The sequence below is a fragment of the Pocillopora damicornis genome, chromosome 2, assembly GCF_964200805.1.
Source record: "Pocillopora damicornis chromosome 2, jaPocDami1.2, whole genome shotgun sequence".
NCBI lineage: Eukaryota > Metazoa > Cnidaria > Anthozoa > Scleractinia > Pocilloporidae > Pocillopora > Pocillopora damicornis.
In genome coordinates, this window is record NC_142671.1 from 5,732,624 (window position 1) to 5,758,707 (window position 26,084).

General features: G+C 39.6%; 1 protein-coding gene across 1 annotated transcript in view; it reads right to left on the reverse strand.

The window, feature by feature from the left end:
* LOC113673408 (uncharacterized) overlaps positions 1 to 26,084 on the reverse strand; it is an 82,814-nt gene that overhangs the window by 44,933 nt on the left and 11,797 nt on the right. The window contains exons 18-47 of the mRNA XM_089198642.1: positions 25,735 to 25,890; positions 24,827 to 24,917; positions 24,000 to 24,226; positions 23,850 to 23,879; positions 23,275 to 23,430; positions 21,984 to 22,074; positions 21,166 to 21,392; positions 21,019 to 21,045; positions 20,287 to 20,775; positions 19,556 to 19,711; positions 18,891 to 18,981; positions 18,093 to 18,322; positions 17,456 to 17,596; positions 16,655 to 17,122; positions 15,823 to 15,963; positions 15,135 to 15,290; positions 14,344 to 14,434; positions 13,549 to 13,778; positions 12,439 to 12,615; positions 11,176 to 11,652; positions 10,379 to 10,540; positions 9,833 to 9,973; positions 8,766 to 9,263; positions 7,931 to 8,053; positions 6,574 to 7,071; positions 4,007 to 4,171; positions 3,030 to 3,503; positions 2,253 to 2,540; positions 1,118 to 1,621; positions 344 to 481 (exon numbers count right to left, since the gene is read on the reverse strand). Coding sequence (XP_089054768.1) covers positions 344 to 481; positions 1,118 to 1,621; positions 2,253 to 2,540; positions 3,030 to 3,503; positions 4,007 to 4,171; positions 6,574 to 7,071; positions 7,931 to 8,053; positions 8,766 to 9,263; positions 9,833 to 9,973; positions 10,379 to 10,540; positions 11,176 to 11,652; positions 12,439 to 12,615; positions 13,549 to 13,778; positions 14,344 to 14,434; positions 15,135 to 15,290; positions 15,823 to 15,963; positions 16,655 to 17,122; positions 17,456 to 17,596; positions 18,093 to 18,322; positions 18,891 to 18,981; positions 19,556 to 19,711; positions 20,287 to 20,775; positions 21,019 to 21,045; positions 21,166 to 21,392; positions 21,984 to 22,074; positions 23,275 to 23,430; positions 23,850 to 23,879; positions 24,000 to 24,226; positions 24,827 to 24,917; positions 25,735 to 25,890 — 6,843 coding nt within the window. The remainder of the gene's footprint in view (positions 1 to 343; positions 482 to 1,117; positions 1,622 to 2,252; positions 2,541 to 3,029; positions 3,504 to 4,006; positions 4,172 to 6,573; positions 7,072 to 7,930; positions 8,054 to 8,765; positions 9,264 to 9,832; positions 9,974 to 10,378; positions 10,541 to 11,175; positions 11,653 to 12,438; positions 12,616 to 13,548; positions 13,779 to 14,343; positions 14,435 to 15,134; positions 15,291 to 15,822; positions 15,964 to 16,654; positions 17,123 to 17,455; positions 17,597 to 18,092; positions 18,323 to 18,890; positions 18,982 to 19,555; positions 19,712 to 20,286; positions 20,776 to 21,018; positions 21,046 to 21,165; positions 21,393 to 21,983; positions 22,075 to 23,274; positions 23,431 to 23,849; positions 23,880 to 23,999; positions 24,227 to 24,826; positions 24,918 to 25,734; positions 25,891 to 26,084) is intronic.

Consider the following 26,084-nt stretch of genomic DNA (forward strand, 5'->3'; position numbering starts at 1 on the left):
ACGCGGTACATTTAGGAATAGAATTGAGGAGTGAACTGTGGGTTTCTTGAGATGGAAATTCGAACTTTTTGCGAACCATTTCCGCCCTTTTACTTACAGATTGGCGCATAATAATTTGTAATCAGGGAAAGCAGACAAGTTTAAGGGATCTCAAACGCTGGCAAAGTAAACGAAAATAACTGACAATGTACAAAATAGCGATTTTATTGGACTGACTCGGCGAATGGCGAATTTAAATAGTCCTCACTAAAACCGGTATGCCCGGCTGATGATTTTCACATCAACACCTTTATAGTAGTATGGAATCGACTGGCTTTCCGCTAGCTTAAACAAAAATACATACGTCGTGGTCGTCGCCGTCCATATCTCCTAAGCTTCCGTCTACGTCTTCTTCTTCGCCTTCTTCGCCTTCTCCTCCGACGTCGTCGTCTCCTAGCCCGCCTCCTCCTCCTTCTTCGCAGTCGCCTTCTTTGTCTCCTCGCTGAAAAAAGTGGAGTGCCTATGATCACTCACTAACTCAGTAGAAGCGCCAGGTTTGTGATAAAAAGCTTCACAAAGAAAGTGCAGTACTTTGTGTTTTTAAATTATGTCAAAATGAAATGCATTGCCTAATTATTCCAAAAAAGCTTGCCGGTGTAGGATATGCCACTTTTCCCCGTTGGAAAGTTCTTTTTCTATTCGTCTATTTAGAGGGTGGCAAAAAAATAGATTGAAAACGGAAGAAGGTTCTGCTTCTTATCAGGACAGGCACTCAAAAAAGGTTCGAAGTTTAACTTAGCGCGTATTTATGAAACGATAAAGGACATTGAAAGAGTCAACAATACTAATGAGACAAATTTAGTTCTCACAAAATTTAGAATTAAGTCGGCAAACGGAAAGGAGAGGGTTTCTGTAAGCACACTTTGAACGTGATTCTAAAGCTTGTCTTTAGGTTTGCTTGTAAGCCTAAAATCAAAATCATAGCTTAGGTCTTTTTTACGGCGGGATTAAAAAAGAGCTAAGTTCTTATTTCATTATGTGATACATGCACACTGCAACGTCCTCGTTTCATGTCCGGTAGTAGTCACTATTCAAGTCTGATATGATAAAGGCAAACGATAAAGATGAATTTACTTACACAAGCGACGAGGTTGTCTCTTCACTATCCTTCTCCTGCGACACCAACGTCCGTGATATCGAATAGAAGCGCTTTTTCCTTTCCTCTTGACCAGCAGGTTGCGGCCGTGATAGCGTATGCGATACATTCGACGTTTAACCACTCGATTCCATTTACGACCGACCTTAACGTACAGCCGCCTCTTCAGCATCATCATGCGTGCCCAGATCCGTCTGACCTTGATCATTAACAGATTCGCCTTCATTCTTAGCCGTTGTAAGCGCCGACGGGTTTTCATAAACCAGTGGCCTCGACGCCTCACGATAGGCTTCCACCCTCTTCCATACCAGATGTACCACTTTCCGCGTTGCTTCTTACTTAGACGCCATCGTTTCTTGTAGTAAATTTTCACTCGACGACCGGTTCTGCGAAGTCTGAATCTATGTCCACCAATTTTCGCGTACCATACTTTTCCTCCCTTTCTCAAACGTCGGTAACGTCCTTTGAAGTAGAGTCTTGGGCGACCTTATTTAGAGAAGGAGAAGATGTGTAAGACGTGTCTATACGGCAAGTCTTAGTTCTCAAGTCAGTATGGGTTTCTGAAGCAAAGTATTGGCAAAGAATAAAATGGTGACCGCCTGGCTACTTCAAGTTTTACTCTTTACAACTAAAAATTTCACAAGAAAGAGCCCTTCGAGTTTAAGCTTAATTTCGCAGTCGCTCCTAAAAAATCACCCGATATTCCATGTGGCTAGAAAAGGCCAAAATCTTAAAGATATGATCTTCTTTTTCATACGAACGTCTAGATAAAAAGACCCTTGTGATAATAGAAATATTTCAAAGAGGCGAATCACTAACGACACTCCTAATATTTTGGAAAGAAAATCGGTACCCTTAACGTGGGGAAATCCAGCTTACTTTAATGATAGATTGACCAAATACTACAATTTTATATTCATTATCTACTCACAATTTTCGAGAGTTTAGAGGAAGGAATTAACGCAATTACCTTTTCAAAGGATGACCTATGAATTGCATTGCTTTCGTGTTGATCTATGCTAATTAGATAAAGTGCTATCATTTCCATTCCATAAACACCGTTTCAAAATTCCTACTCGGTCAATCGTTAACCTCAAAATTGACAATTAACACTTACGCCTTCGTCCACGATATCTCCTTAACCTGTAACGTCTACCACGTCTTCTTCGTCGTCGACGCCGTAATCTATATTTTCTTCCACGTCGACGTCTTCCTCTTCTTCTTAGTCTGTACCTTCTACCACGTCTTCTTCGTCGTCGACGTCGTAATCCGTACTTCCTTCCACGTCGTCGTCTTCCCCGCCGTCCTCTCCTTCTTAGTCCGTACCGTCTCCTCCTCCTCACTCGCCTTCCCCTTCTTCGTCGAAGTCTTCCGCGCCCTCTTCTCCTCGTTCTTCTTTTCCTCGCTGTAGTTACAAATGATTTTGGTTACGGTATAATCGTACTGATGGAGAGTATATCCTATACAGCTAATTAAATATCCAACTAGCCTATTCCAAAATACTTTGAAAAGTATCCATGACAAAGGGACAACGCCTGAGCAGCACGACTGGCTTGAGCTCACTATTGACTTTAAACTTCGCTCATCAGTGATTCAAACTCACAGAAAACACTGCGACCTGAAATTCTTATTTTCTCATCATCACTCTAATCCCCTCTTAGACTTCTATTTTTAAATGTTGTTTCATCCATCTCGCCCATCCATAACGTTTGGTCGTCTCGCCACTGTTATTTCATACCGTTTGGTAGTTTAATTCTTATTGAAGAAGTTAGAAGCCACAATGTTTCCTTGAGGTTTCTCCATATTTTCCGTCAGGCTTTTCAATGGACCCCTAGTTACTTTTGGGGTGTCTGATGGATAGATAAATAATTTTTTAATTTCGTCTCCATCTTACCTCTTTGAGCCTTTCCATAGCGACCCCCAAAGCGTACTTTGTATCCTTTACGTGTCCTCTTCACCCTTAATTTTCTACCACGATAGCGGATGGTATACCCCTTTTGTCTTAGGACACGGAACCAGCGCCGCATGTACCTGATGTATAGTCTCTTCCCGCTACATTTCGCCTGTCGCCATTTTCTCATGAAATAGTACCTCGCAACCCTTGGTAAGCGGAGCAATCTTCTCCCTCTTCTTATATTCCAATAACGTCCGCGGATGTAGATGCGGTATAAAGTCTTTCCAATCTTAAGGTACGGTAATTTCCCTCTGGATATCACTTCCCTATATTTTCCGCCGTACCTGATCTTCATCAACTTTCTACCTAGATGGATTCTGTACCGGATTCCTTTCACTTTGATACTTAATCGAGGTCTAGATGTACGCAAAATACGGAACCTTCCCCTGAAATTAATTTTACGTCGCCTCCAGCCTATTAACAGAGAGAGGGAAGTACGAGAAAATGAACGTCAAAGGTCAATAAATATTTTGCAAAGGTAACACTTTCTAACTATATACATGGAGCCGACGAAAGATACTGCAAAATGGATGATTGCCTCTTTAAAAACATATTTTTGGCTGTTGGCCACCAAAGATTTTTTGGGGGGGATGAAAATAGTCGTGAAGTGTTTTGAAAAATTTTGGACAGCATCGCTCTATTCGTTTTGACACTAATATCACTGGAATTTATTCCCCTGGTTAAAAGAGAATATTGATAAACAATCACACGCTGTAAAAATAGTTCAACAGAAAAACATAAAGCATTCTCTTTGAACCATTCTCTGTTCCACGCATTTTGTGGGGGAATATAAACAGTCACCATGTTAAATCGTATTTTGGAGCGTGATGAAAGCGTTCACTAGCAATGGAAAAGGCCACTCTTTTCTATGAATTAGAGACACTACTCTTTTTCAAAACGATGCAAATGTTGTTTACCTCCCAGTCGTCTCTTTCGTCTCATTCGTCTTCGTCTTCGTCTTCTGCGTCGCTGTTTTCGACGGGTTCGTCTCCGCCTATAACGTCGGTTACGACGTCTTCGACGTCGTCTCCTTCGCCTTCGTCGCCTTCTTTTAATCATTCGCTTGTACCAATTTGGCTTGCCTAACGAGACAAAATCAATCAACAGATGTCCGCGAAGCCTTGGCAAAAGAGGCAATCCTTTGAATTTCAAGTTTTCATAAATGAGCAGCCTATTCTTCGTGTTTCTGAGACCATGTTTTTGGGTGTTTTATTAGATGACAATTTGACCTGGAAATCGCATATATCCTTAACAGCAAATAAATTATCCAAATCTATAGGTATTATTCATAAATCTAGGTTTTTTCTCTCTACTCACTCCCTTCGTACTTTATACAATTCTATGATCCTTCCATATTTGTATTATTGCAATTTAGCTTGGGCTGGTACCTATAAGTCAAACCTTCAAAGAATTGTAACCTTACAGAAACGTGCGTTAAGAATAGTAAGCAATTCTACATACATTGCCCATACTGGCCCTATTTTAAAGGAACTTAAACTCTTAAAATTTCATGATATCCATTCGTTTCAATTAGGTACTTTTATGTTTTCATTCGAGAACTCTACTCTCCCTTCCAAATTCAATAACTTTTTTTTACTGAATAGTCAAATCCACAATTATAATACTAGGAATGCTCAGTCCTTCCGTTTGCCACTGTGCAGAACGAACACCAGGAAGTTTTCAATTTACTTTCAACTGAGGTCCAAACTTTTATAATTCGTTAAATTCTGACATAACTAGTTCTCCCTCCTCCGCTTCTTTTAAAAGAAAGCTTAAGGAATTTCTTCTCTCCAAGTATTAGCTTCTGTAAGGCAGTAATTCTTAACTAACTTACTTAATATGTGTGTGCGTGTGTGTGTGTGTACGTGTGCGCGGTCAAAGTTAATTACCATAAGTCCATATTGTAATTCTAATATAAGATTAGTTATTTTAAGTGAGAAAGCCTGACTTGTTATAAGCCTCGTGGTTTCTTTCAGGTTTTCTCGCCATTTATTTTCTGTCATCAATTTTCTTCATTTTTTTTCCATGTGTAAATGTCGTATATGGCAAATAAATATTGTATTGTATTGTATTGTATAAGTATCTTTCCTCTATCTTTGTAAATGGAATAATATGTATATACAAGAAAACATGGGGAAAATTACGAGACCCTATTTCAGGATGTGCTCTCAGGTAAACTCTTGAGCTTTTTTTAAACTCGAAATCGGAATTTTGAGATAGTTGGAATGGCCTCAAATATACTTGGAGAGTGAGAGTGAGGTAATAGACAACCAACTTAATATATGACCCTCCACAGGAAAACGTGTGAACAGGCGAACGCACGGGCACGGTAAAATGGCATGCTAAACAACAATGAACGACACGGCTGTTTCTAATCTGTAAAAACAAAGGAGTATGTCAAGGGGAGCAATGATAAGTTTTGGAGTTAATGGCACGCAGTTTAAGTGAGCAAAATTGCACGCCCGCCAGTGAAATGGCACCAGTTCGAGTGAGCAAAATGACACGAGAAACCGTGTCAAATGACACAAAGTGTGTCCACGTATGAATAATGTAAAAGGTCTTCGAAAACGGACAAAACCCACTCGCAATTTTAATGGAATATGAAATCAAGAGTACCGGTATATCGTTCAAATTATTCAATCTACGTTCTTTAAGATAATAAAATGGCGACAGTTAAAAATGGTGAAACAAAATTCCATGTATCAAGTGTGCATGCGTACTCCTTGCAAAAGTACCTTTCAGCTTCATTGTACTTTTGCTGCGTTAATTACTCAAACTACCTTCAAATACTCGAACCGTTGGCGACAATTCCAGTTGTTTCAAAAAATTATCTGATTGTTTATGATTAGAAGTTTGATTGAAAAAAGCTTTACTTCTTTTAATATTTTTTCCTTTTCAACAATAAATGATAGACATGCGAAAGTACCGGTTCCAAATTGAGAACTGACTCAGTCTAAATAACGATATCATTGGCGCACCAGAAAAGATGTGATATCACAAAGACAGCAAAAAACAGTCTTGACTATCTAACGAAACAGGCAACCCTCGCTAAAGTACAGCCCCACTCGTGTCCATCTATACTTTCTTGTCAGTCTGGTTTTTATTGGGAAAGAAGTCTGAGTTTAAAAAAATTATTAAGTCAAATTCAAACACAAAGGAACACACGCAACACCGAAGCCACAAATGGAACGGTAACTGTGAGAACAAAAAGTCCGAGACCGCGGTCTGAAAGTGATTATTGAACTTCTAATTTCCGAGCCCCAAGAAAATCATATAAATGTCCAGAGTGGTAGTTCACTCCTTCGGCGCTCAATTAATTCTTTGATCGGTACGAACTCAGCGAAAAATACGCGCCAAACGAAGTGCTTTCAGTTAAACCCTGTTGACAGCTGTGAGAAAGAGAATGTATCGAACACTATGGTCCAACATATTTCTTACCCGAAAAGAAACTATCAATCGCACTTGGCAAAATTTTGTTACTTACGTCTTCGCCGCGGTCGTTTGACTCTCTTTGCTCTACTCCATTTCGTTTTCACCCATATACGATATCTTCCTCCTTTTGCTTTTTTCACTGGATATCGTCTCCGTCCAGCTATGATGTAGGGTGTTCTCCGTTTTCTAATAGGTCTGAAGCGTTTTCCTACACGGATTCTCCAACGTCTTCCACGACACCTAATCACCCGCGTGACGCCCTTAAAGCGTAATCTAAATCTCCATCTCAACCACACCCATTTTTTTTTCCAGCGTATAGCGTGACGGCGGCCACGTCGCACAACACGAACCGTTCTTCGTCCTATCTTAATGTACCATCGTCTGCGCACTCTGAAAATTCGCCTCTGTCGTTTAAATACACGGATTGTTAGTCCACGCCGGTTGAAATTAGGTAATCGAGTTGTTCTTTTGTTGTATCGGATGATGTACTGTCTGCGATATTTTATTGTGCGATATTTACGTCCAAAGCGTATCCTTGATGCTCTTCTTCCTACAAATTGGAATCAATTTCCGTAAGTTCATCTGTCCAAAAGCGATTTGAAAAGCTTTTGAAAGCGTATTTAAACCTTTTTATTAAAATTCTACCATTTAATTAGGTGACACAAGCTGTTTCTACAAAAATTTCGCGTAATTTATCTTAGGGAAAATTTGCTGATTCAGTTCCCTTGCGATGGAAAAAAATGACACACAAGTCCTATTTCGACCCTGGTTTGATGACAAATCTTTAAATTTGCGCGTAAATTACCTTCCAAACATTTTTATTCCTTTTTTGCGACGGGATAGCACCCTATCGATTCGTAATACTTATAACCAATGTTGCTTAACCTTTTCACTTCCGTTAGTAATTCTCCTTACTGACTGCTGTACAATTCTTATGATTTTAGTTTTGAGAATTTGTGACTGGATCAACTGATAATCCCCTGATTGCTATTTCTCTTTATTCTCATCACTTGTCTGCTTGCAATTGTATTGATAATGTAAGGAGAAATTCTGTCTTGATCACTCACGGGAGTTAAAGGGTTAAAGCAAGTGCGATCAATATAAACTTCGACAGGATCAGAAACTCAGCTCATATTTATACTTAAATTTTATTTTACCACTCCAAAATTAATAATGACCCAGTAAAGTTCTAGTAATGATGATCCCGTAAAGTGCTAGTAACGAGATCATTCAGGCAAATTAACACCATGAATGCTCAAAAATTCTAACTGTTTCTTCGCCCTTTCTGCTTGAAATTGCCTTTAACGAACCCCGGTTCCGCTGAAAAAAAAAAGGTTAGTGCCACAATTTCATGCTGCATTAAACAATGACAGCACGAACACCGGTGGGGTACAACGTAATATACTTACGTCGTCTGAGCTTCCTTCTGATTCGCCTTCGTCGCCTTCGTCGCCTTCTCCTTTTCCGTCTTCTACGTCGTCGAAGCCGCCTCCTCTTTTGTCGTCTTCGACGGATCCTGTAACGTCGCCTTCCTAAAAGAATCCATCGACACACCAGGTAAATGGCTACTTTCTTGGCCTCTAATAAGTTCCAAAATGCTAGTACGTCATCCTTGCCTCAGGCAACCTGTACCCGCAATGATTCGCCCGACAACATTTTCAAGCTGATATATGTACATCTGACCATTACAGGGCGTGGCCAAAGTTCAAATCCTTATTTATCATTTTCTCATTTTTCAAAAGATCAATTTCCTCATTGCTTTTTGGATATGAAATGAAGTTTCCGTTTCATTCAAAACTCGGGACAGAATTATGATGTATCTGATTAGAAAATAAAGGAGAAAAAACTATCACCGCCATAATACTCAAACCTGTTCTACTGGTAAATAGAAAAAGAGAGATGCTAAGTTTTGAGCTTGGTAAAGAAATGGAGAAAGATGTTCTTCGTCTTGTCACGAGCGTGGGACAAAGAAAAAAAATCTGAGTCCCCACGAGGAATCGAACCTCCGACCTTCGGATTCCCCTCTCCTATGCTTTACCAGTGAGCCACAGAGACTCTACGGTGGGCGAGGAAGTATTACGAAGTTCATATGAAACGCTGCATACTGCAAGGATCTACAATGTCGATAGCGTCATGTTTGTAAATAATGTTCATGGGGACTCAGAATTTTTTCTTGGTCCAACGCTCGCGATAAGACGAAAAACATCTTTCTCTATTCTACTGATGAAACCTACTGAAACCTACCTCTCCGATATCGCTTCTTCCATTTCAATTTCGTTCGTTTCCACTTATTTCGATATCTCACGAAGTATTTCCTGCCTCGTTTCTTTATCGAATATCTTCGACGTCCACGCTTGATGAAATTCTGCCGACGCTTTCTCATTGGCAACCATTTTCTTCGGAACCGAATACTGTACTTTCCTCTGCGACATCGAACAAAGCGTCTGACACCCTTGAACCGTAACTTGAGGATCCACCTCAAATAGATTATCTTCTGTCCCAAAATTATATACCGTCGTCTTCCCCTTTTTTTCACTTTCACCAGTCTTCTTCCGAAACGTATATACCAGAAAGGTCCTCTATGTATGAGCGGTGCAGTTCTCTTGCCGACCCTAATGGTGAGGCGCCCACGCTGGAAACCACGGACTTGATACTTTCTTCTGCCTACCTTTACAACCCAACGTCTAATGGTACCTATTCTTCGGTATTTACCGCCAAAACGTAATTTGGGTAGTCGCAATGCTACAGTAGTTATAGAAAAAATATTTCAGGCTGTGATCGTTTTTATTATTTTATTATTTATTATTTTATTATTAAATTTTTTTAATCGTTATTTTTAATATTATATTTATAAATGTCGTTATCATTATTCTTATAACCCCTCGTCATCACCGTCATCAACATTCCAACTACGCTATGATGATGATATGATCATGGGTGATTCTCCTCATAATGTGCACAAAAGCAATTTTCCTGCATTCTAAATTACATTTTTGTAGCGTCATTCGTGGGGGAAAGGGAGTGAGCCAGTTTCCATTCTGTGTTGTAATTGTTCCTGAATCTCTCGATTTTACGTTGAATCTGATTTTACTTTTAAATTACCCGTTAATGGTTCAGAAGGGTGAAACCAAATTTGCCATTTTAACCAATTGCAGCTAAAAAAATTCTTGTTTTCCGGCGCTTAGAGCTTGCAATTTTTCATCAACTACCTTAAGAAACGTCAAATTGGTTCTTCCATTTCCAAGTAACCCTTGTTATATTAGGCTGCCGGTTTCAAACATCTGCAATATACTATCAATGGTTTGCCTCACCTCGTCGCCGTCTTCTTCGGAGTTTTCTACGTCGCCTACTTCTTCGTCGCCGACGTCTTCTGCGACGTCTTCGCCTACGCTTCCTCAGTTTTCTTCTCCGTCGTCGTCTTCGTTGCCTTCGATATCGTCTCCTACTAACACCTGTGAGAATATATTTCAAGAAAGACTTATCGTCTTTTTACCGTGTGTTCAATTCAAAAGGTGGTTAGGGGCTTCTAAAAGGCTTTCCTAAAAAGGACCGTCAAACCCGACTGAAGTAACCAAACTTTGTGCATTTCACGAACAAGCGGATGATATCTGCGATTCAAATTTCTCCGTCACTGTAGGTAAAAATTGTGGATAAATCTGTTATTTAAAAGAAAAGTGAGTGAATCCTGAAGTTTTCACTTCCGAAATACGAGTTTTAAGAAGCTTGGTGGGAAATGGAAATATAAATACTTATCTTAACCCTTGCTGCCGTATCTGCTTTAATGCGCAATCGTCGTGACTAGGCATTTTACAGAACAAAGCCTTAGCACTGAGTTATGAACTCATGTCCCCCCCTACCTCTTCTCCTTGGCCCCCTTCTTCGTCTTCGCCTTCGTCGACGGCGTCTTCTTCGGCGTCTTCTCCTCCTTTTTCTCCTTCTGCGTCGTTTTCGCCTTAACCGCCGTCTGAACCTTCTTCGTCGCCGACGTAAAATTCGCCTTCTAGCACGTCGGCTCAAGACTGAAACGTAATTCGAAAGTTATTGTTCAAAGATAGGGTGCAACTAACACGAACTTCATCAAACAATACGATACATACTAGTTTATTATTTTTTACAAGACGATACTCTCTAAATGATCGGCCCCAGGGAAATACTGAGATTTGCTCCTTCGAGAAGTTCAATTTTCCCCGAGACGAAGCCGAGTAAGTATCTTTTAGGTGTGTTGCGACGCTAAAGGATCCACCAGATCATCAGTTGTATTACTGAAGCTCTAATTGCTACCAAAAGATGAGTAGGACATCACAAAATTGGCAAGCGACCGTTCATCATACAGCTCTACAGCAAAAAAAAAAAAAAAAAACCTTGCGATTGTATCAGATGTAAACTCCCAAAGCAGATAGGGCTCTAGGGTATTGACTGAGGGTAGTTTAAAAAAATTTAAATGATCAAAAACAGTGACAGTAATCACTACAAAATGGGTTAGTTAAGTATATATTGACCAGCAATGACTTGTTGAACAGAAGATAGTATTCAGTTTCCCTTGGGTATTTTATCTTTTACTTCGGCTGAGAATTAAGTCCTCAAAAATCCTGAAAATTCCAAGGCTTAATGCCCTCCATGTAGTTAACATTCAACAACCTTTAAAAATAATCACCTTTTCTACGACGAGTAATCCGTTTTATGAACCTGAATCGTTTCCGTTTATAGGTTATTTTTCTTCTCCCAATCCTTACATAACGCTTGCGTCCTTTAAAGCGGAAATATGACAAACGCCTTCGCTTTATTCCTCTCCATCTTTTCTTGACCTTACATGACCACCGTCCTCTTCGGCGTCTTACACGGTAGTATCTACGCTTGATGCGTACTGTAAGCCGGACCCTTCTAAGACGCAACCATCTTCTTCTAAGTTTGTAGAGCCACTTTCCTCTTCGTTTCTTCAGGCGGCACCACCGCCTCTTAATACGTACCCTCCATCGTCGACCCTTTCGTCTAAGCCTGCACCATTTCCGTTTTATACGTAGTCTTAAGCGCCTTTTGAACCCGACTATGGGATACCTCCTGCCCTTTAGCTTGAAAACGTACTTTCGTATTGTGCGCACCACACGTCGCCGACCGTGGTATTTGAAGATAACTGCGGATGGAAAATGGTAAGTGTTACCAATTGTACTGCGCTATCCAACGAAACGAGATTTATCCAGTAGATAGCTTTATCTACCCTTCGAACAACAAGGGTGAGGTGATTTTTGTTGGGATTCCACGTCATATTTATACGCCACTAAGGTCACTGTCTGTATAATATTTTGGCAAAAAATAGTCAGGCTGCTGAAGCATATGTTTGTTTCAGTGCCTGCTATTGTTGTTGTTGTTTTCTGCGTGCGAGTGTGTCTTTTAACTTCAAATACTTTGCACATGAATCACGCCATAGTACTGATGTAAAATACGAGGAACCTGTAACACGCATAAGCCTCTTGGTTTCTCTACGGGTTTCCTCGCCACATGTTAAATTTTCAGTTATATAATATTTATGTCTATGTTATCCCTTTTATTTATATCGATGTATCATAAATAAACAAAATAATAAAATGACATTAAACTCAATAAAACGAAAAAAAGAGGGAAATGTTTTATGAGAAAAATGGTAAATTTTAAGCACAATCGACAGGTGGACAAATATGCTATTCGTCATTGTAACGAATGTAGGACTAGGTGAGTACGAAGAATGAAACCCTGGATCTTTGGATACTGAAATAATTCTGAGGTCAAAAAGTCAAAGTTCGTCATAAAAAAAAAAGTTTCAAGATAAAAATCCCAGAATTAGGGATTTTTTTGTGAAGAATGCTCCATGACATTTATTTTCACAGTATCGCCGTTAGTACGAGAGTAAATATATTTCCAAAGTTATTGATAAAAGACGTACATCGTTTTATTCGTCGTCTCCTTTTTCTTCTTCTTCTTCTTCGTCTTCTTCTTCTTCTCCGACGATTCTTTCTTCGCCTCAATCTACGTCGCCTTCCTCGCCTTCTTCGTCTCCTTCTCTTTCGCCTTTTTACCCTTTGCTGTCTTCTACTTCTTCGTCTTACCCCTCTTAGCGCTCCTAGGGAAATAAAATTAACAAACGATCTCATTCTCAATCGGTCGATTCGCATCAGAGATCAATATTTTACTGAACTGTGATAGGTGAGGGGTGAAGCTAAGCTAGAGGTGCAGATACTTTTTTTATAATACCAATCTGCAATCCGAAGAGGTGACTTTTTCGTATAAAATATCATCTTGGGAAGAGTGTCTAAACACAGTTATGACGTCACATTCCCTGTGTTCTGCTGTAGTTAAAAAGTGTAAGGGTCTAAGCTACGGTGGCCCATAGAGGACACGCTATCTACTTTTTAAATTCAATTTTATCGCGTGATAAATAGTACATTATCGAGCGATAAATGGGAAACTTGTTAGGTCGCACGTGATCGGCTGTCACGCTCGTCGTTTCCGTAGACGAGACGACAATGGCTGAACAGTTGAAGAGGTATGTTTTGAGGTCAATAGTTTGTTTTATTTTCGTTAAAAGATCATTGAGCAGTACTTTGCAATACTTCTACGATACATAGCTCTGTGAATCAGTACAGTAAACCTTGATTTTGTAAACTCTTACGAGACACTTTCAGAGATGGCTGTAAGTGCCTGAGAACAAATGTGGATAATCTGATCTTTCTGATTATATTGCATGTTTCTAAATTTTAAGACATCACTTCTGCATCACCAAACCCGTAGAAGAACTTTCCAATTGTTGCAGCCACTGTCGTCTAGTCCACGGAAACAACGTGCGTGGCAGCCGATCACGTGCGACCTACCAAGTTTCCCATTTATCGCCCGATATTTTGATTTCATCGCGTGATAAATCTCATTTATCGTGTAATAAAATTGAATTTAAAAAGTGGATAGCATGTCCTCTACGGCCCACCGTACTAAGAAGTTCTTTGCTTTCAAAATTATTTAATTCCGTTTGTTTCAAAAGACCTTTCTAACTTCAACATACCTCGGCGAAGTGGGATACGAGAGACCACGGAACTTGGGCCACGTCCTTGAGTTCTAAACCTATATCTAAGCCAACGTTGTCTGACTCGACCCACATAACCGATCACGGCAAGACTGCCTCTGTAACTGAGCTTAATTCTGCGTGGTAACATCTGAAGCCTTTTGAAGACATACTTGTAATATCTTCCGTACCGATATGCTTCATCTTGGACGGCAACTAACACAATCGTGCTGAAATATTAACCCGGGGATTCAGTAAAAAGATTCGGTAATAAATTGCAGCTAGGATCCGCTAGGTTACGAAGCCCTCTTGAGAATCATTTGGGATTTATCACTTGGGGTATGAATTGGAAAAATAATAAAGGATGAGGGATAACTGGAAAAAAATTAAGTTAGAAGTAAAGACTAGCGGGATGGATGCAGGGATACAGGAAATAGTTTCGGTTTCCACACGACTCGTACTTGATTCTTCCTGGTATTAATTTTTACTCATTATTTTAACAACCTCTCTTAGTTAACGATAAAAAATTTCTCGGAAATATTTGTTCCCTGCTCCAAGTGATGGCCCGAAATTGCAAACAAAAAGAAATAAAACCTTAAATCTCACGGTTACCAAATAGGGTCAAGAATATCCATCAGTTAAAAAAAATAGATTCATGTCACATCAGAGCACAAGCGGTTGGCAATGGAACAAAACTTATTGAGTGCCCAGAAACTCTTTTCCTATCTCGCAGAGGTAAATACTATATATACTGTAGGAAATTCGATAACGGTAACTTAGGTTGACGCAACATACCCGCTTCTGATTCTGTAAATAAAGTTCTTGAATTTCTTTGCTTGATTACGGCTGCCATGAGTGTCAAAACTTACCCTTCGGAAAACCCGACCTGTTGGTCATAACCAGATTGCAAATTCAGTTACGTAATTATTTTTCCAATGAAGATGCACAAGCTTCATAACAGGTGCAAAGGAAGCTTAACTAAAACAATATAACTGCTGTAAAGTATTTAATTACTTAGTGCTGGTTATTTACACGAAGTCTAACCCAAACCACGGTTTTACGCAGTTAGGGGGCTTTCAGACTTTCTAAACAAGAGGATTGATCTGATTAATTATCTAATAAAATCATATTCAAAACTTTTCAAATGCGTCTTTGTCGACTACCTTTTCCTGCACTTGAGGCGGTTTATTAGAATTTGATTTTGCATATGATTTTTTCCATTTGTTTTGATTGTCTTCTGCTACCCAGATGGTTTTGGTTTGACGACATTCACTATGCTGGGACATATGCAAAAAAAGGAAATGACATCCTAAGTCTACTGTCTCTTACCAGTTCTACGGCTGACAAGAACAACATTAAAACCACGCCGGTGTAGAAAAACACTCTACAATACAGCCGAGACCACTGGCGCCTTCATTATGACAACTCAAAACATGTCACTCAGAAGAGTATTTAGAAAAAAATTTCACTGGCAATAGAACGTCGCCTGACATCCAAATGCGCAAATTTGACAACTGAAATACAGTTACATCAGCTGGGACATATGCAAAAAAAGGAAATGACATCCTAAGTCTACTGTCTCTTACCAGTTCTACGGCTGACAAGAACAACATTAAAACCACGCCGGTGTAGAGAGTAATCTCTTCCATTTACTCTGATGTAGGCCCGCGAGCGTCCGTACAATTTGCGTCCCCTTACTTTATCAACAAAGCCTTGACTTTCCAATCTCACTTTAATGAACCCTACCAAAAAATAATTAAAGCGTAAAATAAACTGAGTAATTTTCATCATAATTACTTATAATAAGTGTGACTTCTAACCCTAATGTTGCTCAGAAAAGGTAATTTCTTCTACGACACAGAGTTCGGCGATCACACATAACAACGAAAAGAGGTAAACCTTCTAAAATTGTTCCAAATGTGAATTTCTTTTAATCGAAATAAGAAAATCAATCAAAAGCAAGAAGTGCCGCTAAAGTGAGAAACAAATCAACGCTGTAGGCAATGTCTCTTCTTTTTTTTCTTCGTTTAATTCGTCGTCATTGTCTTTTTGTCTTTTTTTTTCTGTTTTTCTTTCTTCAACTTTCCTCTTTTCATTAATGGGTAAGGGTGGGGTGGAGAGACTTGTTTCAGGGAAAAAGCTATTATTCCTGATTTTCTCCGCAACCGTGGAAGGAGGGTGGGAGGGGGAGGGTTTAGTCATTATTTTTTTTCAGGAGATGTTCATTGGAGAGAGGGTAATCAACGATAGCACTGGGATCATAAAAGTACGTACGTTGTATTCGACGACCTCTTCGTCCCCGTCGCTTTCGTTTGAAGTACCGCCTGATTCTTCTGAGCAATCTTCGCCGCCCACGTCTGATTCTGCGCAATCTCCTTCTTCTCCTCCTTACCAAAAGTTTGCGGCTATAACGTCCTGCCATAATAAAAAAGTTTCTATTAGCAAAGTCGCTTCCTACTCGTGTTGATAGGTGCAAAAAAAACAAAAAAAAAAGAAAGAAAAACGGAGAATATTCGGAATCCTTTGACTTTCCTCGAACAAACAAACTACTGGAATCAGTGCACTTTGATGATCTTTAATCGAACGACCCTTACATCAAAAATCCGATTCCTCGACGAAAGGCAGATTGTTGTAACTTTTGGTGTGAACTTGATTTCTAAATTTAAACGTTAATTAGAGTCAAACGATGCATTACAATGTTATGCATGCAAGTGTTATCAGCCTACAACTAAGCGTTTGACGGCATCCTCATGATTGGGAAAATGCGCAAAAGAAGACACATTCGATTCCGATCTCCAAAAACTTTAGTCAGAATTTCTGATGTAATTCACTTACCAGGCGAAGGATTTCACTGAAAAACTAAAGGGACCTGCGTCAACAAGAATTTGTTCTGCTGTTTCCTAAGTTTCTTTATACCTATCCCCAACCTTTCCAGCTTACTCAAATAGCCGGCAACTGAAAATTGCCTAACTCTTCCAAGAAAGTTTTAGACATCGGAAATATAGCTAACTTAGCACCAACAATTTTAACGATATTAATTACCATCAAGACGACACATGCGTAAATTGAGCTCTTTCGTATGTCCAAAAAACAATCTTTCACTTACGGGAACGTACTACCGCCAGAGGTCGAGTCCGTCTTCCTTTACGGAAGAGTATAACCTTCCTCCCTCTTCTCTTGACTATAAATCTTTTTCCTTTGAAACGGACATAGCGTATGAATCGCGTTTTTACACGCTTGTAACGCCTCCCGATGCGAGCGTACAGCTTACGTCCACGAGGTCGTATACTGCATCGCCTGCGTCCAACACGTGCCGAAAGCCTGACAGGTTTGAGTTTGAGCCAGTGATTTCGGGAACGGTAATACCAAACACTCTTTCCTCTGATGACTCTAACCCATCGTGGGCTGATGAATGTATACCAGTATCGACCTCTTCGCTTGAGTGGCCTATACCTGCCCCTGACGTAAACTGTCAAGCGAAGCAGAGGCCTAACCCTTCTCTTCCAAGTCAGCCCTAATATTGGCCTCCTTATTATCGGCTTACGGCGTCCGTGGTAAACAACGAGTGTCCTCCCTAAAGCAAAAAGGTACGAACATTACGATTAAGAATTGAACTCACTTGACGCATTAAAAAAATTAATCAAGGCTTCTCATTGCTATACTACAGTACATTTAAATTTTATGCTTAATACTGCGATATGTCACAGAAAATGGGAACGGCAGATAATCATATAAACTTCAGAGAAAGTTTCTCGTTTTTGAGCCATCTTAAGATCGCACCCATCGCGGCACAAGAAAAATACATCGTCCTCTCTAAAGTGAAATCATCAGGGCGCCGACTTTCCTGAAAAATGGATTGGTGACATCTTAAAAAAATTGCGACCGCCCTAAGAAAGAGTACACTCACGTTTTCGTCTCCTGCGTCGTCGTCTCTTTCTCCTTATTTTTTGTCTTCGATATCTCCGTCTTCGACGTCTTCTACGACGATTTCTTCGTCGGACTCGTCGTCGTTTCCTTCTTATTATTCTTCGGTAGTTTCTTCCGGAAACTTCAACATATCAAAAAGTCACAATTAGGGTAAGCCAAAAAGATAAGTTGTCATGACAGATAAGCACGCACTCAGGAATGAGGCGCGCACTAAGGATTAAGTCATCATTACAAATAATTTTTTTCTTCTACTTTTTCTGGTTTACCTAAAGGAATACACAAGACACGTCAGCGTTTGGAAGGACGTGGAATTTCACTGGACATTTCTGTGCTTCCTTCAGATTATTAGTAAGGATTTATCAACATAACCTTGACTTTGCACGTACAATCTTAAGAACCCTACCAAAAAATATAGAAATGGAGTCAAAGAACAGCGATCCCTAGAGGTGGCCTTTTTTGTATAAATTATGATCGTGGGAAGAGTGTATAAGCACAGTTATGACGTCATGTTCCCTGTGTTATGCTGTAATTAAAAAAGCTAAGTTTCTTAGCAGTTTTTTCCTTTCAAAATTATTTAATTCCGTTTGTTTCAAAAGACCTTTCTAACTTCAACATACCTCGGCCAAGTGGGATACGAGAGACCAAGGAACTTGGGCCACGTCTTTGAGGTCGACTCATATATCTAAGCCAAGATGGTTTGCGCCGACCCACATAACCGATCAAGGCAAGACTACTTCTGAAACCGAATCTTATTCTGCGTGGGTGGATTTTAAGCCTTCTGAAGACGTATTTGTAAAATCTTCCGTACCGATATGCTTCATCTTGGATAGCAACTAACACAATCGTCCTGAAATATTGACCAGAGGATTCAGTTAAAAGACTCGGTAATAAAATACAGGTAGGATCCGTTATGTTACGAAGCCCTCTTGAGAATCATTTGGGATTTATTACTTGGGGTAGGAATTTGAAAAATTATCTTCAAGGGTGAGGGATAACTGGAAAAAAATTAGAAGGATAAGCTGGATGGATGCAGGGATAGAGGAAATAGTTTCAGATTCCACACGACTCGTACTTGATTCTTCCTGGTTTAAACTTTTTCTCGTTATTTTAGCCACCTCTCTTAGTTAACGATAGAAAAATTCTTGGAAATATTTGTTCCTAAAAGCACCTTGCGATCGCATCAGCATAGACAATAAGAAACTCCTGCTCCAAGTGATGGCCCGAAATTGCAAACAAAAAGAAATAAAACTTTAAATCTCACGGTTTCCAAATAGGGTCAAGAATATTCCGAGTAGTTAAAAAATATATTCATGTCACATCAGAGCATAAGCGGTTAGCAATGGAACAAAACTTATTGAGTGTCTGGCCCAACTATGGAAAATTCTATAACGGTAACTTAGGTTAACGCAACATACCCGCTTTTGATTCCGTAAATAAACTTCTTGAATTTCTTTGCTTGATAACGGCTGCCATGGGTGTCAAAACTTCGCCTTCGGAAAACCCGACCTGTTGGTCATAACCAGATTGCAAATTCAGTTATGCTTTTGTTTTTTTCCCCCATGAAGATATACAAGCTTCATAACAGGTGCAAAGGAACCTAAACTGGTTTTACGCAGTGGGCTTCAGACTCTCTATACAAGAGGGTTGATCTAATTAAATATCTAATTAAATCATATTCAAAACGTTAAAAGTGCGTCCTTGTCACTTGCCTCTTCCCATGCTTGAGGCAGTTTATCAGATTTTGATTTGAGATCTCAGTTGCTCTTTATAATCTTTTCCAATTCTTTTGATTGGCTTCAACTACCCAGATGATTTGGTTTGACGACACTCAAGCGAAAAGCGCTCTATAATACAGCCGAGACCACTGGAGTCTCCTGTTCAGAGTGCGTATCTCTCAGGTTTTCATTTTAAGAATTTACAGCATGTAACTCAGAAGAGTATTTAGATAAAAGTGTCACTGGCGATAGAACGTCGCTCGACATCCAAATGCCCAAAGTTAACAACAGAAATCCACTCACATCAGCTGGGACATATGCGAAAAAAAAAGAAAATGAAACCTCAAAGTCTACAGTTTTCTTACCAGTTCTACGGTTAACAAGAACAACATTAAAACCACGCCGGTGTGGGGAATAATCTCTTCCATTTACTCTGATGTAGGCCCGCGAGCGTCCGAGCAATGTGCGTCCCCTTTTTTTATCAACAAAACCTTGACTTTCTAATCTCACTCTAATGAACCCTACCAGAAAAAAAAGTAAAGCGTAAAATAAACAGAGTAATTTTCATGATTACTTTATGGGTGTGACTTCTTGCCAACGCTGAGAACCCTACCAAAGAAATGCAATGTTTGTAAATATGTTTATTTCTTCAATGTCCAGAGGTTCTGAATCCCAATGATGCCATTACGTTCCCTGGCTAAGCCTAGTTCAGAGCTATTTATTTTGGGGGAACCACTTTTTTTTAAGATTCAGTGTCTCCTTTTAGACAAAATCACGAACAGCTGTGGATAAATTTCCTCAAAGATGTATGCGTTTATGACAAATTGAGCCAGCTTAAGCCAAGTTTCCATATGAAGCACCAGGTGATCAAACTGAAAAAAAAGCTCATTTATATATTTGGATGATTGTAGAAGTTCCGGTTGCCTAGCTCTTTGGGAATTGTTCGGTCTGATTCCATCGAATGGTGCCGATCGCTTTAGCACTAGTTAGGGTCTAACTAGAAAACTACCTACTCAAAAATTTCGGTTGAAAAACGGAAAAAAAAATTGTAAACTCTATGAGTAATCAATACTAATTAATATCAATTAATACTTACGGCGGTAAATAATTCTGAACCTCCTTTTTTTTCCATATTTGCCGTTTCTCAGTTGTACACGGTACCCTCCTCTACCTCTCCGCACGATGACTCTCTTCTTTCGATACCTGATGTATCTCGTGACGCGACGCTTGCAACGTCTCCAGCGTCTTTTGACTCGAACAAGCCATCTCCTTCGTCGGCGTCGAACCCTGCGTCGTCGACCTCTTATACGACAGGTCAGTCTAACGCGTCTTATTTTCTTCCAACGTCTCCGCCAACGATAAAACCAGCCTTTACCGAGTTTTCGCAGCCTACACCAACGTCGCTTTATACGCACCCTCCAACGGCCACTGATGCGCTTTATCTTCCTGTATTTTCGTAACAACTTGATTCTTATTTTACGTAAAAATCGTCGAATGATCTTCTTCTTTCGGCCCAGGCGAACAACATATCTCCTTCTTCTCCTAACCACACAGCGCCGTCCATGGTATCTGATAACTCTCCTTGCTAAAATTAGAAAACTAATTTTTTAATGATGATACTAAGAATCCAAGAAACAAAGTAAATTCTCTATTACTAGAAAACTGGATGCTATTAAAAAGTGGAATTGCAAGATTTTCGTAAAGTATGCGTATGATTAAGTATGATTAAGGTTATTTGTGCTTCTTTAATCAAAGCGTTACTTTCGCAAATGAAGACACATTTAGGAGATTTAATAATCACAACATCAAATTTTAATAAGGATATTACCTGATCCCCTAGACCTTTGTCTTCCACCTATGACGAGAACAGAGAAAAGTTAGAAGCTAACTTTCAGTGAAGACCACATAAAAATCAACATTTAAATGAGGCACTAAGAAACAATTTAGTTTCTTATTTAGTTTCTATTTTATGTACCCCTTGTTGTGATGCGAATCCTTGCGTAACTTGGGCCTCGTCTTTGAGGTCGACTCATATATCTAAGCCAGGATGGACGCCGACCCACATAACCGATCAAGGCAAGACTACTTCTGAAACTGAGTCTTATTCTGCGTGTGTTGCTGATGCCAAGCCTTCTGAAGACGTGCTTGTAATATCTTCCGAACCGATACGCTTCATCTTGGATGGCGATTAAAACAATCCTCCTGTAATCATTATGAGAGGCCATCATTGTATTATGGAATACTTTTTTTAACTCGCAACATTACCATTATTGATAGCGGGGGGGAGTTGAATACGTAGAGAAAGTATAAGAGGGGGTAGAGGGGATATGCTGCCGTAAAAACCAAACCCTGTTTATGAAAAAAAAGCTGTTTGAGATCGTGGTGTCTAATTCAAACCCGTCTTGCCCCGTACTGTATAATCAGACACAATATCTAAAATCATAATTTAAAATGTTACTGCAAATATGGACGCATGCAAAGCCCTTACAACAAGACCAAAACACCAGTTACTCCGTTCTATTGCAAGCCGCGGCAATGCAACATTAAAGAACATAAATTATGAAAGTAGGAAAATTAATTTCACAATCGTTCTTTTCTCACGGTCAGGCTTTTTACAATATAGACAACGCTCCGCAATTGTTTTCCTCGCCATTCGCGGCTAAGCAAACCAGCAAAAAAAACTGAATAAGTTATTTACCGGTCTATCCGTATGAAAAACCTGTGCCCTTGACCTTGAGCAAATTTGTGCCTCCATGTATAACAATATAAGGACAGAGGTTAAAATGAACTTACCCACGCCTGATTCTGTAAATAAAGCGCTTGAATCTCCTTGCTGCTTTCCTGCTGCCATGAGTGTCAAAAGATCGCCTTGCCTCGATACGTCCTTTACAATATAATGACAAAATTATCAATAATGCATGAATTCCGCAATTGGTTTTTTCTAAGCCCAGATTAAGGCGCTTTGTATCTTTACTTTCAGGAAAACGCTTGGTACCTCTGTGGAAACTGAGTAGCTGCCTTCTCGGGTCCAAAAAACATCGGAAGATTGGGGAGAACGGAAAATTTCTCTATGTGACGGTGGTTGATACACGAGATTAAGGCCCCCGTCCATACGTATCCGGATAAATTTGGAAACGGATAAATATCTATACGGTTACGGGTTCCGTCCACACCTAAACGGTTTTTTTCACACACCGGAAACGGATAAATTTGAAAACGCTCTCCAGCGTGGATAAATTTGAAAACGCTGACTAAGCGTCTCCGTGTGGACGCCTTATCCGGATAAATTTGTAATAGATTTGAAAACGATGAAGTAACAATTAAAACCTAGTCCAACGCGTGCTCTCGGCCGATCGACCATTAATGAAAACATGGCGAATAAACAAGCTCTAGTTTCGGTACTAATGAGCTGAAAGTACACCGTTTTCCTTGTAGTGATTTTTTTGAATATTTATCCGTTTTCAAATTTATCCGGATACGTGTGGACGGGGCCTAAAGAGCCGTCATCCTATCCACTATTATCGAAATTAGATTTGACAACTCTGCCCATTGTTTATTTGTTATCCTTAATTATGCTCCTAAATATAACGCCTGTACTGCAAACTATTTCTGTTTAGCGATCACTTCTATTATGGCATTTTCCCGTGCGACTATCAATTGTAGCAATGGATTACTACAGATGTAAGTATGAATTAGGGGGCGTTGATAAAGGTATTACATATCATTTACCGTTCGGCCCGACGTTACTCATTCAATAAGAAAGCTCAAAGCTCGGGGGGCCACACTGGAATGTTAAGCCCGGCTCACGCCATTGCAAACGGCGCTCACACTGGGATTTTGAAGTGAAATGCGCGCGGGGCCATGGCGGTTAAAATAAATGCAGTTTTTGGCCAACTTTGGTTTTTTTTCGCTAAAGCTACTTGTTGCTAAGCACTGCCCACAGTATGGCCCTTCGCGCCCACATGCCGTAAATGAAAAGTAAAGAGAAATTAACCTTCCAATCTGTAACGTGGACGATGTACATCATAACTATCACTATTGGACTTAAAATATTCTTCATAACTGTAAAAATACACGTCCTCACCAGTTTTGTAGTTGACAACAACGACATTAAAACCACGCCTGTGTAGAGAGTAATCTCTTCCATTGACTTTAATGTAGGCCCGCGAGCGTCCGTACAATGTGCGTCCCCTTTTTTTATCAACAAAGCCTTGACTTTCAACAGAAAAAGATAATCTTCCTATAAAATAAAACGAAAAAGGCCTCAGTTATACATTTTTGAAAATATCACGCTTTTCTAACATCCTTATAGTTAGCGAATCTTGTCCGCAGCTGGAAAGATAGATAGCCCTTTAAAATCGGAATAGCTTTTTTACTAAAAGAAGATTTTCCTATAGATTCACTCTTCTCTTAATGTTATTAAGTGCTCTTGATGAAGAAATTTATGACATAGCAAAACCGATGAGAATTCTATTCCTTTGAGCAAGATGGTGTTTTCGCGAATGATAGGATATTTTCGGGGCTTTGCCGGCCAGAACAACATCAAATGAAAAAGGCAATTAAGATGATTTGTACTTGTGTAATCAAAACGTTATTTTCGCAAATGAAGACACTCTTAGGTGATTTAACAATCACAACATCAAATTTTAATAAACATACTTCCTGATCTCCTAGGTCTTTGTCTTCCACCTATGATGAGAACAGAGAAAAGTTAGAAGCTAACTTTCAGTGAAGACCACATAAAAATCAACATTTAAATGAGGCACTAAGAAACAATTTAGGTTTTTATTTAGTTTCTATTTTATGTACCCCTTGCTGTGATGCGAATCCTTGCGTAACTTGGGCCTCGTCTTTGAGGTCGACTCATATATCTAAGCCAGGATGGACGCCGACCCACATAACCGATCAAGGCAAGACTACTTCTGAAACTGAGTCTTATTCTGCGTGTGTTGCTGATGCCAAGCCTTCTGAAGACGTGCTTGTAATATCTTCCAAACCGATACGCTTCATCTTGGATGGCGATTAAAACAATCCTCCTGTAATCATTATGAGAGGCCATCATTGTATTATGGAATACTTTTTTTAACGCGCAACATTACCATTATTGATAGCGGGGGAAAGGGAGGGGGAATTGATTACGTAGAGAAAGTATAAGAGGGGGTAAAGGGAGTATGCTGCCGTAAAAACCAAACCCTGTTTATGACAAAAAAGTTGTTTGAGATCGTGGTATCAAATTCAAACTCATCTTACCCCGTACAGTATAATCAGACACAATATTTAAATCATAATTTAAAAATGTTACGGCAAATATGGACGCATGTAAAGCCCTTACAACAAGACAAAAACACCAGTTACTTCGTTCTATTGCAAGCCGCGGCGATGCAACATTATAGAACATAAATTATGAAAGCATGAAAATTAATTTCACAATCGTTCTTTTTTCACGGTCAGGCTTTTACAATATTGACAACGGTCCGCAATTGTTTTCCTCGCCATTCGCGGCTAAGCAAACCAGCAGAAAAAACTGAATAAGTTATTTACCGGTCTATCTGTATGAAAAACCTGTGCCCTTGACCGTGAGCAAATTTGTGCCTCCATGTATATCAATATAAGGACAGAGGTTAAAATGAACTTACCCACGCCTGATTCTGTAAATAAAGCGTTTGAATCTCCTCGCTGCATTCCTGCTGCCATGAGTGTCAAAAGATCGCCTTGCCTCGATACGTCCTTTACAATATAATGAAAAATTATCAATAATGCATGAATTCCGCAATTGGTTTTTTCTAAGCCCAGATTAAGGCGCTTTGTATCTTTACTTTCAGGAAAACGCTTGGTACCTCTGTGGAAACTGAGTAGCTTCCTTCTCGGATCCCCAAAACATCGGAAGATTGGGGAGAACGGAAAATTTCTCTATGTGACGGTGGTTGATACACGAGAGTAAAGAGCCGTCATTCTATCCACTATTATCGAAATTAGATTTGACAACTCTGCCTATTATTTATTTGTTATCCTTAATTATGCTCCTAAATATAACGCCTGTACTGCAAACTATTTCTGTTTAGCGATCACTTCTATTATGGCATTTTCCAGTGCGACTATCAATTGTAGCAATGGATTACCACAGATGTAAGTAAGAATTAGGGGGTGTTAATAAAGGTATTGCATATCATTTACCCGTTCGGCCCGACATTACTCAATCAACAAGAATTCTTTCTGCTCGAAGCTCAAAGCTCGGGGGGCCATACGGGAATGTTAAGCCTGGCTCACACCATCGCAAACGGCGCTCACACAGGGATTTTGAAGTGAAATGCGCGCGGGGCCATGGCGGTTAAAATAAATGCAGTTTTTGGCCAACTTTGGTTTTTTTTCGCTAAAGTTACTTGTTGCTAGGCACTGCCCACAGTTTGGCATTTCGCGCCCACATGCCGTAAATGAAAAGTAAAGAGAAATTAACCTTCCAATCTGTAATGTGAACAATGTACATCATAACTATCACTATTGGACTTAAAATATTCTTCATAATTGTAAAAATACACGTCCTCACCAGTTTTGTAGTTGATAACAACAACATTAAAACCACGCTTGTGTCGAGAGTAATCTCTTCCATTGACTTTAATGTAGGCCCGCGAGCGTCCGTACAATGTGCGTCCTCTTTTTTTATCAACAAAGCCTTGACTTTCAACAAAAATAGATAATCTTTCTGTAAAACAAAACGAAAAAGGCCTCGATTATACATTTTTGAAAACATCACAATTTTCTAACATTCTTATAGTTAGCAAATCTTGTCCGCAGCTGGAAAGATAGATAGCCCTTTAAAATCGGAATAGCTTTTTTACTAAAAGAAAATTTTCCTGTAGATTCACTCCTCTCTGAATGGAATTAAGTGCTCTTGAT